Here is a 13,984-nt window from a genome sequence, read left to right as displayed (position 1 = left end):
AAGGATGGATTCAATGGATCCACGTCTGGTGGCCCAGACGTTAAATTACCATGGACAACAGCTTCAGAAAGTTTGGGAAAGCGAAAGGAATGAAAATGAACTTGCCATGCTCAACCTTAAAGATCCCAGCTTCGAAATTTATCAACAACGGCAAAAGACTCTTAGGTATTTCTCATTTATTCACTTTATTGATTAACAATACTTTATAGTCCTAGATGCAATTATCTTAAAGTGCATACTATTGTTCTAATTTTTTCTATTGATTACAAAGTAGTGAATGATACCAGCATTCCCCATTAGATACTATCTGTTTCTAGAATTTTTGATATATTTGTAATAAGTCAAATGGTAAAATGATACTAATTGATTCATGATGAATTATAGCTTTGGAGATAGAGGAAAAAGGCTCAAACTACAACAATTTATTGCTAAAAAAGCAGATTCTCTTTATGATAAATCGAATTTGGATAAAACTATTGAGCCCATCAAGCAGGAACTTGGAGATGAAGGTATGTGTACATTATCCATAGCAGTGCAAATAATTATTTATCAGCCTCGCTCAACGGAAATTGCGTAAGATAACACTCTTGACTAGTTCACATTTAAAGTATTTTAAGTACACTATTTAACTAACTTACGAGCTATTTTAGCAATGACATACATTTTTCGAAATGTTATAAATTATTGATAATTATCGATATTTACTTATTTACCTATTATTAATATTTATAAGATTAGATATTAAAACATAGTTTAGATGATTATCATTTCATATTTTCCATCAACTTGGTTTCATGATAAAACATTGATTACGTGGCAGGTAGTCTTATGATTTTCTACATTAAATAAATAATTATAAACAAATACAAAAATTAATCAATTTTTAATTAGGTATTTAGTTTAATTTTTGTTTATCCATGAACGGTATCGAATGTAATTGAAGAAAAAAAATGATCAAAGTCATAAAAATTGTTGATAAAAAGACTCATGAATAATATCAATGACTTTCATGTGACATTGTGCAATATTTTTTAATTATTTGTATTAAATATTATAATAGGAAATGGAATATCAATTACTAAAGGAAATGTTATTGATCAAACAATAGCCTATTCAAAGGGGGTATAGTTGATTTGCGTGCAAATAAATTTCCTGAAAGAAGCAAACAGATGAATCATTAAAATTATTCGGTTTATAGTTACCTTAGTAACCATTGAATGTCATGTAATTAATGCTTATTATAAGGTTATAACTACTCTGATATGAAATGGCAATATTTGATGAATTAATATCGAGAACCTTATCTAGTCTTTAGATGGTATAGATAATTATTGACCATGTTACAATATGACGCTTATTCTCGAGCGAATTGATACAATGACAAGCTTATATGAAAAAATGACGGTTTTTAATAAAAACTACGAGGCTAATAGATAGATTAAGTAGATTAATTGTATTTATAATTCAGGAGTATTTCACATTTTTATAATAATATAATTTTTACAGAGTTTTATGCGACAATGCCAGGAATCGATTCTTTTGTTACTATGGAAAAGTCTCAACGCATCAGGAACTTCTTAGAGGTAATTATTTTTGTGTTCTTTGTAAAAGACATTTACAAATAATAAAAAAACTCACGTTTCAATTCTCAATTTCAGAGTTTAATTACTGGTGACGTTATTTTTGCACAAGTAATGGGCAAAAGTGCGACAGGATTACTTTTGAAAGTTCTTTGTAATTGCAGTGATTGCCCTAGAGTCGTTAATGATTTAGGAGTAAAGGTATAGTCTCAGATTTTTTTTGTATAAAATTATCTCAAGCAAAATATCCTAGTAGTTGTTATGATCAATAAACAATATATTATTAAAATATTTTAGGCTCTCATATTAAATACGGCAACAGTACCTGCCGTTGAAAAAGGTGTGGCAAGAGGATACATGGCAAATGATCTCGTGTGCGTCGTAGTGAGTGAAGTAAACGTTGATGCAGAACGTATCGTAGCTGTAATGAACGTACCTCCTCGCGAGGGTCAAGCTCCACACCCACCGATGGGTCTTATACATTCAGAAGATTTACCAGAAGCCTATAAGTAAGTGTTTAAACTTCAAAGTCACGATTGTCACATATTACTCAATGATTTGCGACCATCACGTCGTTGAAATATTTTTACATGTTATTTTTGTTTAAAAAAAAATAATTTAGAACGAAAATTTTGTGAATTAACTAAAATTGGTTCGCTTAATGAAGAGAGTTGTTAAAACTCCGGTTTTAATCCTAGGAGTCATGTGATATTAACGATTTGTCAATGAAATCAGATTGTTTGATGTCTCTGATCAGTTTTTATGAATCCAGGTGGCAGGAATTCGGTTTAAAAAGTTGAATAGTTGATAATGATGATGAGTTAATGATTTAAAAATATCCAACATGATTTGAAAATCCTTTGATAAAATCCACGGCTGTGTACTGCACATTCCCACATGCAACACGTTGTGTATCTACGTTTGTGACTCTGTATAATATCAAAGCACCAGCCGAAATAATTATAACGCTGCAGGCAATCAAACATAAATTATTTGAGATTGAATTTCCAGTATATAATGATAAGAATTTATCTATTTGTGGCTGATACGAGTTTTGTTAAGCTGACGGTAGGTATTAAAAATTAGCACAGTTGTTTGGTCTCTTTTTAAATTCAATTTCATTTTATTATTTATCAATTAATGCTTCTTTTTTTATATATACTATAATTTGCACTTTTTTGTATCTTGAGAGACCAAGCAACCGCATTATTCAACAGCATAACGCCTATTTTTATGTATAATAAAGATACTCCGTTTTATAATTATCATTAATATCTCATTTAAACTTACAGCAATGACAATTAACAGTTATAAAAGATGTTGACAGAAATTAATAAATAAATACATATGAGCAGTTTTTTTCAACTTGGGGATATAAAGCTCATAGAATTGCAATTTGTTTTGTTGCAAAGCTAATAATCCATATAAATGTGTCAGATCTATTTATTTAAAAGCGTAAATTAAAAAAAAATACATCGATAGGCTGTGCTTTTATGTTGAACCAAACATTCTAATTAAGAACAATGATAGAATTATACGTTAAAAACATATCTATAAATAAAAATTGCGTCTTTAGGATTGAGAAAGGTGAGAGACGAGTTCAATAAGTAATCAGGTTGTTATAGGATAAGAAAAAAATTATTGTTATTGAAGATAAATTTGATTGTCTGAAATAATTGTTCATGACGTTACCATTTGGTTCGTCTTCCGGAAAGAATCAAAGGAAAGATTTCGAGAAGAGAAAAAAAAAGTCGATTAACATTACATCTCGCTTTGTCATGTAGGAAAGCGATGGACAACAAGGGACAGAGTTATGAAACAATCTTGGAGAAAAGTACTGGCTTCAACAATCCCAACAACATTAAATATCTTTGCGACTTGATGGGTCTTGGACGGGAACACTACTCTAATATGGTGGGCTTGAGGTGAATATCGAATTAATGAGCGAAGATAGCATTTCAAGCTCATCGATTATAGCGAGTCTGATGGTTGGTTCCGTTTTATGATTACAGAGAGAGATTTCCTCCTCATGAATATGCTACGGAGTTAAGACAATCTCAAGCTAGCAAATGGGCTTTCAAGAGTGTTGCTGAAGGAATTGATCATTTTAAGGCTGGACGCCATACTGAAGCTTTTCAATGTCTCAACAAAGCTCTCACTGTTGATCCGAAGAATGTTGAAGGACTCGTTGCTCGAGGCGCTTTGTAAGTAATAAGTACATCTCCAAAAGTAATAATATAGTCATTTAGTAGGTATTAATAATGAATTTATATAATTTTTTATAACAAAAATATTTATTTCAAATAAACATCTATTAAAACTTTGTCGTTCAAACATTTTTAGCAAAATCAAATGATGAAAAAATTATAAAATGATCTTTTGGAACAAATTTATGACAAAATTCTTTAAACTATAGAACTTGATATATTACGAGTGACTTTAGATCTGAATATATTGATATTAAATGAAAATCTTCTTAAGTCAACCCTGTGGGTATGAAACCTTGTAAACAAATGGTATGAGTTGCCTTGACAATGTTCTTGACGTTAATTAAAAATCAATGTCGTAGACATCAATTTATGAGTGTGAAGCAGGGAGAAAAGAAGTGATAACAATAGCCATTATTTTTTAAATGTCAAAAACATTGTCGAGAAATTTCAAGGATTAAAGTTGAGATTTAAAATTGGTAAAGTCGCTTAAAATTCAGTTTTGTTAACAAAGAAAAAAATTTATTATATTTATCAGATCTTATTTCTTTTTATTCTAGATATGCAAACAGTGGAAGTTTCAAAAAAGCTATTGACGACTTTGAAACGGCTCTTAAGCTTAATCAAACACATGCAAATGCAAGAAAATACATGGCAGAAACTTTAGTAGCCTTGGGTCGAAGTTATGAGGATGAGAAAAAATTCGAAGACGCACAAAAAGCTTACGAAAATTGTTTAGCAATAGCACCATATCACGAAGAAGCTAGAAATTCAATTGAATATATTAAGACTAAAACAATGGGAGCATCTGGATCTCTCAATCCTTTGGAGACATTTAAATCATTTGATGGCGAGACTGAAGTTATTGATGGAAAGAAAGACAAAAAGAAACGAAAGAAAGAACGTAAGTCAAGGTCCAAAAAGCGGCAAAGATGGAGTTCTAGTTCAAGTTCTTCATCAAGTGGATCTTCAAGCTCATCAAGTTCAGATTCTAGTAGCTCTTCATCATCTGGAAGTTCAGGTCGATCAACATCACGATCACCAAATCGTAAGAGAAAGCATAAGAAAGATCATCGTGGTTCATTGTCACCATTAAGCAAACGTATGGCTCAATATAATAATCCGCCTGCTGCTTCTTCGACTGGTGGATCTCATGATCCTCTTAGCTCCCAATCTTATACTGGTAATTCACGTGATAAGGATGACTACGAAAATAAAGTACGAAAATTCCTTGAACAAACGAAGGATGATTCTGACTATGAGGATAAAGTTAGTTTCATTATTTTTATTATTAGTATTTACTTCTTAGAAATATTTTGATCTTCTTTTTTCATTTGCATATGAAACTGTTATTTATTTTGATTTAACAGTTGAAAGATTCTATAAGTCATTAGTTTGTTTTATTTTACTAATGAACATTATTTAGTCTAAAAAAATGTGTAGTATTATTCAAATGTTATTTTTTATTATAAATTACGTAAGCATTTTTTAAAATATTATTGTTATGTCTCGCAAAAATAGGTACGTAAATTCTTGGAGGAAACAGCTCGTTGGAAACGTGAAAAAGAAAAGGAGAAAAAACAATCAGAAAGTGATAAATTGAAGAAGAAAAAAAAGAAGGAAAAGAAAGGTAAAGAAAAAGACAAAGATGATAAAAAGTCACGTAAGAAAAAAAAGAAGGAAGAAAGAAAGAAACGTAGAAATAAGGAAAAACTTGAACGTGATTTGGAAGCTTTGAGAAAATCTTCTTTACCCGATTTGGAACAACTTGAATCAAAGTTGAGTGCTTATTATGCTAAAGTTGAAAAAGAAACAGCAGTACTGAAAAGGTAAGAAGGTCTTCTGTGTTGAAAAAAAGTCTCATTGAGACTTTTTATTAGGATTAATATGGCTATCTAATTCTTTTTTTTTTTCTATTCTATAACTTTTTTTCGATAATACTTCTTCATTTTTTTAAATATTACATCACTCTTTGCACCGTGAAATCAACGTAATTTTTTTAGATTTTTATAATTTGTGTTGAATGCCGTTAAGATTAGATGACCGTAATTTTTTCTTGTGTTTTTTCTTTATATTCTACTCTAGGTATTACGCTCAGTATAATGACATGCCTTCCCCCCTTAGTAACGCGGAAAAGCTTACGGAGACTTCACGCCGAGAAGACGAGATGCGTCGTGACAGAGAACGTGAACGAGAACGCGAAAGAGAACGAGAACGTGACGAAGCCTCCAAAGCTTACCATGAACGAGATCCAAGAATGTCATTGGGAGCACAACAACGTAAAGGTTTGTTTGTTGTTTTTGATGTATAAAAACAAAAATTTATTAACTATTCAAATGATTCCCTTAACGTCAAATAATTTTTATTTAAATAAATCATTTATTTATTTTAAATCATCCTTTGACCCCATTGAATATTTGTAATAAATAGGTACATCAGTCGATTACCTTGCAGAGGGTCAACGCAAACCATTGCCGGATTTATTTGAACAAGAATCCCAACTTCTTCATTCCGAACCGAAGTTCCCCACTTTGGACACAGCAGCTTTGAATGCTAAATGGAAAGCTGCTCAAGCTGCACGACAAAAGGATACTCATTCGAGCGGAAAATGGCAAGATCTTCATCAACCAGAAAAGATAAAAGTTGAAAATGAAGATAATGATGATATTGATGATAAGCTTCAACGTTCAGGAATGGACAAATCATTTAATGTTCGTAAACAAATGCAACGTGAATTACAAGATAAACGTTCAAATCAAACATCAACATCGAATTCAATGTCATCGACTAAAGAATCCATTCAAAAGCAAACTCCTGTTAAGTATCCAACTCCACAACCACAAAATAAATTCCAATCATATAAAGATAATTCAATGATGTCTCAACCATCGAATTCAAATAAATTCAACTCAAACTTGGGAGGAAAATTCCAACCTATTGGTCAAAGTCATCCACCAGAACCACCTGGTCCGCATCCACCATCGAAGACTCAAAAAGGTCCAAGAACTGACTCGGATAGCGAAGATGAGCGACATGGTCGTTCCCAACGAAAACGAGCTGGATCACGTGGGGAAGTTTCCAAGAGGATGAGTCGAGATCGACCTGCAAGACGGTCTCGTAGCAGATCCAGATCGAGAAGTAGTTCTAGTGGTTCTCGATCGCGATCTCCACGACGATCTCGCTCAAGATCTTATTCCAATCGTAGATCTGGCAGTTATGAACGAAAATATAGCCGTTCTCCTTCAGGAACATATAGCAGATCTCGTTCTAGATCACGGTCGAGATCTTATTCGCGAAGTCGCAGCCGTAGTAGGTCTAATGATCGTGGTTACTACCGTAAACGACAGTTCAGACCTTACAACAACAGAGGAACGTATTATAAACCTCGGTTCCAAAATTTCAATAATCAGAATCACCGCGGAGGTGGCCCTGGTAACTTCCAAAATCGTAATAGATTTTATAATAATAATCAGCACAATCGTTTTAATAATCGTAATCGAGGAGGTGGATTTAATAATAGACCACAAAACCGCGGCCGAGGGAACAGAGGAGGACGTTACTTCCATAATAATAAGCCAGGATATCGTGACTTCAGAGATAGAAGAGACTTCCGTGATCGCAGAAGCTCAAGAGATAGATACAGTGATCGAAGTTTCTCTCCTGATCCTATGAGAAAGGTTGATGAAGCAAAGGAAAAGATAAATAAAATGCTGGAAGGTGGTGATGATGTCCACGAAGAACAAACTCCAGTTCCACCACCAAACAAGAGGCACGATGGGCCTCTAAGTGAAGGTGAAGAGCGTGATGACGATGATTACGAGCGCTGGGACACAACCGAAGGTGGCGAAGCTACTGCGAACAAGGTTGGTTAGGTTAGATCAACTCTACAATTTTTTTTCTTCAAGTTTACATGATGATCGCGTACATTACAAGCAATTGATGATGATGATGAAGAGAGAAGAGAGCTTCCAAATTAATCTCATTTGTTGTTAGAAGGAGGCGAGTCAATCTGCTGCAGCTGACATGGAAGGAAAGGCTAACTTTATTGAACGTATGAAGCAACGAAGCAAAAATGTTTTGATCAGAAGAGAAGCTGCTGCTAAAATTTGGTAGACAATCTCGAAATACTTCAACATCATATCTTTTCTCTCTTCGTCCAGTCGTCGTCTACCTTAGTTGAAACGTTTTAAATAACAGTGATTCGAAAATTTCTAATTAAATGTTGTGGATTAAAAATAGTTCAACCATCGCAATGTCTGCGATCTAAATTCATCTTGTATAGTTACGATATTTTTGCTAATATTTAGCGATCATCATTTTATAAAATTTAACTCAATTTATCAAACCATAATAAATGAAAAAAAAAAAATTAGAATAAAAATTTGTTCTTTCATCAAAATATTTTTGAGCCTATTTTTAATCCTTGAATTTTTGTTAACTATCCAGTTTTACACAGACTTTGTAAGTAGAACATATAAGTGTACTTTTTAAGTTACATCATCATGTATTTACTTACTACTTGTATGACTAAGTACATCTTATATTAATCAGTTTATGTACATCTTCAAACAAAAATATATTATTACCCTGAAAAATATTCTCCTCAGACTATTTGATTGACAACAATAAACTCTTCATAGATTTGTTAAATATCAGATACTTCTTTAGAAGTTTAATTAAGTTAGAGTCGTACATTTTTATTAATCATTCAATTGAATAACTATTTGAATAATTCTGTTATTTTTCTGTGTTAAAATATTTTTTTACATTAGTGAACTATATTTATACAAATTTCTCTGTAATATAGTTCAGTACAAACTGAAGAAGCAAGACAATCAGAACATAATAGAAATTAGAATAAAATTGTAATAGTAAAAAGTTTCTTATTTCTTTCAATAGTTTTTTTTTCATCAAGGTATTTACAGGAAAAATAAATTACAATCCATTACTACTAACTAGTTTTGTAATCTTATCGTTTTTGTATATCCAATGAGTCCACGAGTAAATGTATTAGCATAAAACTTTTCGTATTTAAATACTCCATCAAAATATTCTTTCTGTTAAAAGCATTCATACTCTGTAATCAGTATGAGGGTTGCTTTTGTATTTACATTTTTACTTTTTGGCTCTTTTGTTCGTACTCAAAGTGATGAAGACATTGATGGTCCCATTGTCAATAGTGAAGATCGTCAAGGTAAGTTTTTTTTTTTTTTTGATAAAAAAAAATTATTGTTATGGTTTTAAATAATAGTAGTCAATCCTAGAAAATAAATTGAGTAAGCAATTCGAAGAGAATTTAAAATGCAGCGAATTAGAAGAATATAGTAGATGTAATGCCAATCCATCTTGTGAAAGGACTTGTGAAAATTTCAATAAAGATTCCATGGTGGAGAGTCCGTGTTTTAAACTTAACTCATGTATAGAAGGATGTGTGTGTAAAAAAGATCACATGCGTTTACCATTTAATGGACATTGCGTTCATCACACACAATGTGAAATTTATAAAAAGAATTATTAAATATTAAATTAATTTCACAATAAACAATGAAGAAGTTGTTTAAAAATGATTTTTATTTATTGAAATGTCAATAATATGATAAACTGAATTATAAGTAGATAAAACTATTTAGAATAAACAAATTTAAAGTTTTAAAGACATACATATGTTATTATTTTTTATTGATTTATGTAATCACATTTTAAATTCGTTGAATTTATTTCGCGCGCACCTAGATGGCGTTGCCATCGAGACGCGCGCGCACTAAATATTCGCGCCCAATCGTGTGGGTTCAGTTTCTCTGAGCGTGTCACATTTGCCGGTAGTTCTAAAAATTTGTGCTCGTGTTTTTAATGTTTTTATATAGAAATACTTATTGTCAGTCATTGAATTATGGTCTAAAATGATAATAAAACAGTTGTGAATATGAATATTATAAAATTATCAGTGTTTTATTTGTTAAATGTGTAATATTCAACTAAGAATCAGTGCACTTTTGGAGTAAGGATACCATGGCGTCACTACTCCACAACTACGGTGAGTCTACTCAAACATTGTTTGTTTATTCTCATTTTTTTCTTCTCATAATCTGTGTCTGTCATTAAAAACTACATGCACGAAAGCACAAAAGAATCTTGATTTAAATAAAACAGACATCTGTTCAATGAGTCAATTTTGTTTTCGTGAATCAAATGATAAATAACACCCGATAGATGATGGCGTCAATAAATAATATAGGAATTCTCGCGGACTACATGTATAGATATGATTTTTTTTCTATTTTTAATTTTGACTATCTTTGTGTCATTTTAATTTTGATAAAAAAAGAAAAGGGACCATCATCTACTGGTTTTGTGTGAATTCACATTTGGTCATTGAAATATAGAAAAAAAATGGCTCGTCGACCATTTGAAAAAGATGAACACGACTCCCGGAGCATTTCAATCGCTCAGAATTTCTCTTTGCTGTAGCTTTTCCATGTCTCTCGTCCACAAAGCCGACTATTGTTTCACTTCCTTTTTTAGTCAGATCCTCTGTTTCTCAGATGCATACCTAGAGGGCTCGATGGAACATCGTAGTAAGGCGAAAGTAGAATTGTATACATGCCAAACGTACAGAATGATGAGAGCAAAGGAACAAAACAATTCTTTCTCGTGGTATTGCGTATACAAAACTCACCCACCCTTGGCATATATTCTTTTGTCGATGTTTATAGGAGTTGGGTGGACATTTCTATGAAGAATGGCCCAATTGATGTATAGTTATATATGTATAAAATAAAAAAGCATTTCCTTGGTATTTTATTTATAAAAAGTTAGTTGAAAAGAACTATAATAATTTTATTTTCAATTATACACAAATATTTTTTCATGATGATTTCTAGGTCATTAACTTGGTTTTATTATTTTTAATTTTACTGTAAGAATATTGGAGTAAAAGATCTTTCAACTAGAATCTTCTCCAGCAAACTTGATACCAGTTCATTGAAATATTTTTCTTGGATTGTGCTAGAGTATTGAAATTTTCCTGATCATTTCTATCTTCTATTCAACAGTGAATGACAACGTTTATATTCTCCTTGGAGCATACAGGATTAGTCTCAAAGCTTTCGATTGAAACCTTTGAAGGATCTCCAGATCTAGGTTGCTAAAAGTTTGCTACAGCTATATATCATAGGTTAATACATCCAGTGAAATGTCTGGAGATGGTGGCATAATGAAAGATGATGATCCTAAAATAATAAAAGTTGGTGATAGTAGTTATCGGTTGATGTTGGGGATTAAAATAATTAAAAATTCTCCAATGCTATCAAACTCTTATTCAGATAAAATAGATCTCAATTTTGTTATTTAGCTTAATTAGTTGAAACTTTGAGAGAACTAGTCTGCTTATTAGTAGCAGAATGTAACTTATAGTTGAATAGTCAAATGATTGTGCTCTTGTAGAAACTAAATTGATGATGAAATATAATTAAGCATCAGCAGGAACAAAAAAAAAAGATATTTCATACAATAAATTTGATCAAAAGTCTTGAATTTTTTTCATAAGGAGAATCGTTGAGATTTTGATGATTGAAATCAAGAGGAAAGAGCGAAGTTTCCGTTTCTCGTGAAAGCATATAAACTTTTGAAAGGTCATGAAGCGCATAAGAACATATCGACGTGGTTTTCATGACGGGATAGGTCGTCGGTGAGGTCGATGAGCATGTCCTGGCGTTCTATTGATAAACCTGCTTGGAACTCTCTTTATACAGCAGCTTTTGAGGTAGTGGTAGTTGGCGGTGGGTATTGATAATATTGGAGTCTTGAATGCCGGGCTGACTGAATACGACAATGCAGGCACCCGGTGATTAATGGACTTCCGGAGACTTTTATCAAAGTAAGATGTTGAGAGTACGAAGAAAAGGTTAAGAACTTTTCTAGTGATCGATTTTAAATGTATTTTCAGTTTAAAAAAAATGAGATCAAGTCTTTAGAAATGTATACCTCGTAACGATATAACAATAGCAAGTTTAGATATATAGAGTACCAGGTCGGAGTTGCTTTCCTTTGTAATCTTACGAAAGGCTTTGTACCGATTATCTGCATACGTTAGTAAGTATAAGGCTTTCTAGATCCACCCCTTATAGAGTTGCTGGTGGTAGCACTTCTCTTCCGTCATCATCTTCATTGCAAGAGTAGTCTATACACATCCTGTGTATACTTATACATTGGAAGATTCACTTTGAAGACTCTCTTGCACAGTTAAACGTAATCCCGCTTGCATTGCAGACTCCTTTCTCTCTATATACCAAAACTTCCAAGTGATTTCGTCTTAAACGAACGGTGTGATATTTTACGAAGATGTTAATACTTTCTGCTCATGAATAAATTACTTATTCTTTGAATAGAGAGAATTTCACATTCAGAGTTTGGAGGAAGAAAAAACTTAACAATCCTTTGGATGCTGGCTCGAGCTTTCAGTAACCTTACAAAAATGTTCCTACTACCAAGGATCTATAGGGTCTTCAGCAATTCTGGATGAATTCTTCAGCTTTATCCAAAAATATATCAGTTTCCCAACTCTATCAACCTTCTTTTCTAATTCTTCTTATCAACTGTTTAAAAAAGTCATTATCAACTTGATTGTAACTTTTAGCATCAGTGCTTTCACTTGATCTGTAAGATTACCATCAACAACTGGGAGTGTTTCACTTCTGCTAGCGATGGTTTTAAAAGCTTCTCTGATCACTGATGGGTTAAATTGATTGGAACAATTGATTCATTTGGAAAAAATAAAAGACTTATTGATCTCATTAGTATCATTAATTCTAGACTAACTTCTTGCTAAACACCCTAGCATTGAGTACTCAACGCAGCAGGGAAAAATCAATTCAATCGTTTATTTAACAATTTATTCACATTAGATAGTTAAGTTGGAGAGGAGAATAGATATTAGGTACCCCATCCATGGATACAACTCGTTCAATTCGCTGGCTTGTTCGCCAGCAGCGTCATCATAAGACCTCTTTGTTCCCCGACAATTTCAGCGGCATTGTCACCGTCAACAATGTCCACTTGACATTCTCTTTCTTTCTTTTACGCATTGTTAACTGCATCCTCTGCTCTTTCTTCCAATCATAAAGCTCATCACAGACGTTATACCTACACGACTCTGTGTACTCACTATTCATATATCTTTCTCTTTCCTCTTTGCTTTCTTATTGTCTTTTTATAATACTCTTTGTCTTCAGAGACTAAACACATATTTTTCAAAGAAAAATGGTATTTTTTCAAACTTATCTTACATTTTTTATTGAAGAAAAAGACCAAGATGATAAAGGAAATTTTTTGAAGTATCTAACGTTATGTATTCAAAGATTACATTTTTTTTCCTACTAGTGGAGATGAATAAAATGAATAGAACATACTGAACGAAAGCCTTATGCACGATCTGTTGTGCTGAGTGAAGAAAGTACATATTCGCAACAAATTCGTAGGACGTAGACCTGACACAATACCTCAAAATGATGGCATTGTGTAGAAACGAATAACACATCCACCTGGTTCCAACCCCCTCGTAGGTTTTCCTGTGCGCTAGGGTTGGTGTATACAGAAAATAGTTATAGAAATAAAAGCATTGTCTGTTTTTGTTCTATTTGCCTATATGCATATTTTTATATTCATTCTAAAGTTTTTATTTTGTGGTGAAATCGGGATATCTTTCATTGGATTTTTTTTGTTTTACTACGCATGATGAGATTAATCGTTGCATAATTTTCACTGAAAAGATTAAAAAATATTCAAATACTTCTACCTACATTTATTGCTTTGGTGGATGAACAATTGCTAGCAATCAATAATATTAGAAAAGTAGTACATGCTAATACAAATCCAGAAAGTTAGCAAGTTCTTGATAACTTAAATGAACATGACTGGTAGAGCATCTTTTGATGGACAGAAATAGAGAAAATGCAAGACAAAGTGGTAGAAACAACAGTAGAAAGTAGAGGTCAGAAAGTAAGTGCAGAAGAGTATACGAAGGCAGATTTAATTAGCATGGACTAGTGGTAGCCCTCGAGGGATGTTCAGGGTGAGCAGAGCGCGGGACGATCTGAACGAGGGAAAGGGGGGCAGTTGGAGCGTTAAAGTTAAATGACGGTTGCCGGCTGCTTATTCTTCCCGACAACTGATGCTTGATAATCTGCGAAACCCCCTCTA

The 13,984-nt window shown here is 32.6% G+C and overlaps 2 protein-coding genes across 7 annotated transcripts; both read left to right on the top strand.

The window, feature by feature from the left end:
• Positions 1-4: 4 nt before the first annotated feature.
• On the top strand, positions 5-8,383 carry LOC118069644 (tetratricopeptide repeat protein 14 homolog). Of its 6 annotated transcripts, none has more exons than XM_035087889.1 (12): positions 5-165; positions 385-509; positions 1,507-1,583; positions 1,659-1,781; positions 1,878-2,089; positions 3,365-3,505; positions 3,593-3,784; positions 4,348-5,056; positions 5,309-5,616; positions 5,873-6,072; positions 6,218-7,650; positions 7,781-8,382. In XM_035087889.1, exons 1-12 carry the CDS (start codon positions 5-7, stop codon positions 7,898-7,900), a joined length of 3,801 nt encoding a protein of 1,266 aa, XP_034943780.1. In that variant the 3' UTR covers positions 7,901-8,382. The 6 variants fall into 6 exon arrangements, with proteins under 6 accessions (XP_034943780.1, XP_034943782.1, XP_034943781.1 ...); XM_035087891.1 differs by having other exon boundaries at positions 5,912-6,072; positions 7,781-8,381; XM_035087890.1 differs by having other exon boundaries at positions 6,242-7,650; positions 7,781-8,381.
• A 320-nt stretch (positions 8,384-8,703) lies between these two features.
• On the top strand, positions 8,704-9,368 carry LOC118069646 (uncharacterized). The gene is made up of 2 exons (XM_035087895.1): positions 8,704-8,981; positions 9,052-9,368. Exons 1-2 carry the CDS (start codon positions 8,876-8,878, stop codon positions 9,303-9,305), a joined length of 360 nt encoding a protein of 119 aa, XP_034943786.1. The 5' UTR covers positions 8,704-8,875; the 3' UTR covers positions 9,306-9,368.
• Positions 9,369-13,984: the final 4,616 nt, after the last annotated feature.

Source organism: Chelonus insularis, unplaced genomic scaffold (genome assembly GCF_013357705.1).
Source record: "Chelonus insularis isolate UGA/USDA-ARS -01 unplaced genomic scaffold, ASM1335770v1 contig_41_pilon, whole genome shotgun sequence".
Classification (NCBI taxonomy): domain Eukaryota; kingdom Metazoa; phylum Arthropoda; class Insecta; order Hymenoptera; family Braconidae; genus Chelonus; species Chelonus insularis.
Note: the sequence above shows the minus strand (reverse complement) of the source record. Positions and strands in the feature narration are given on the sequence as shown.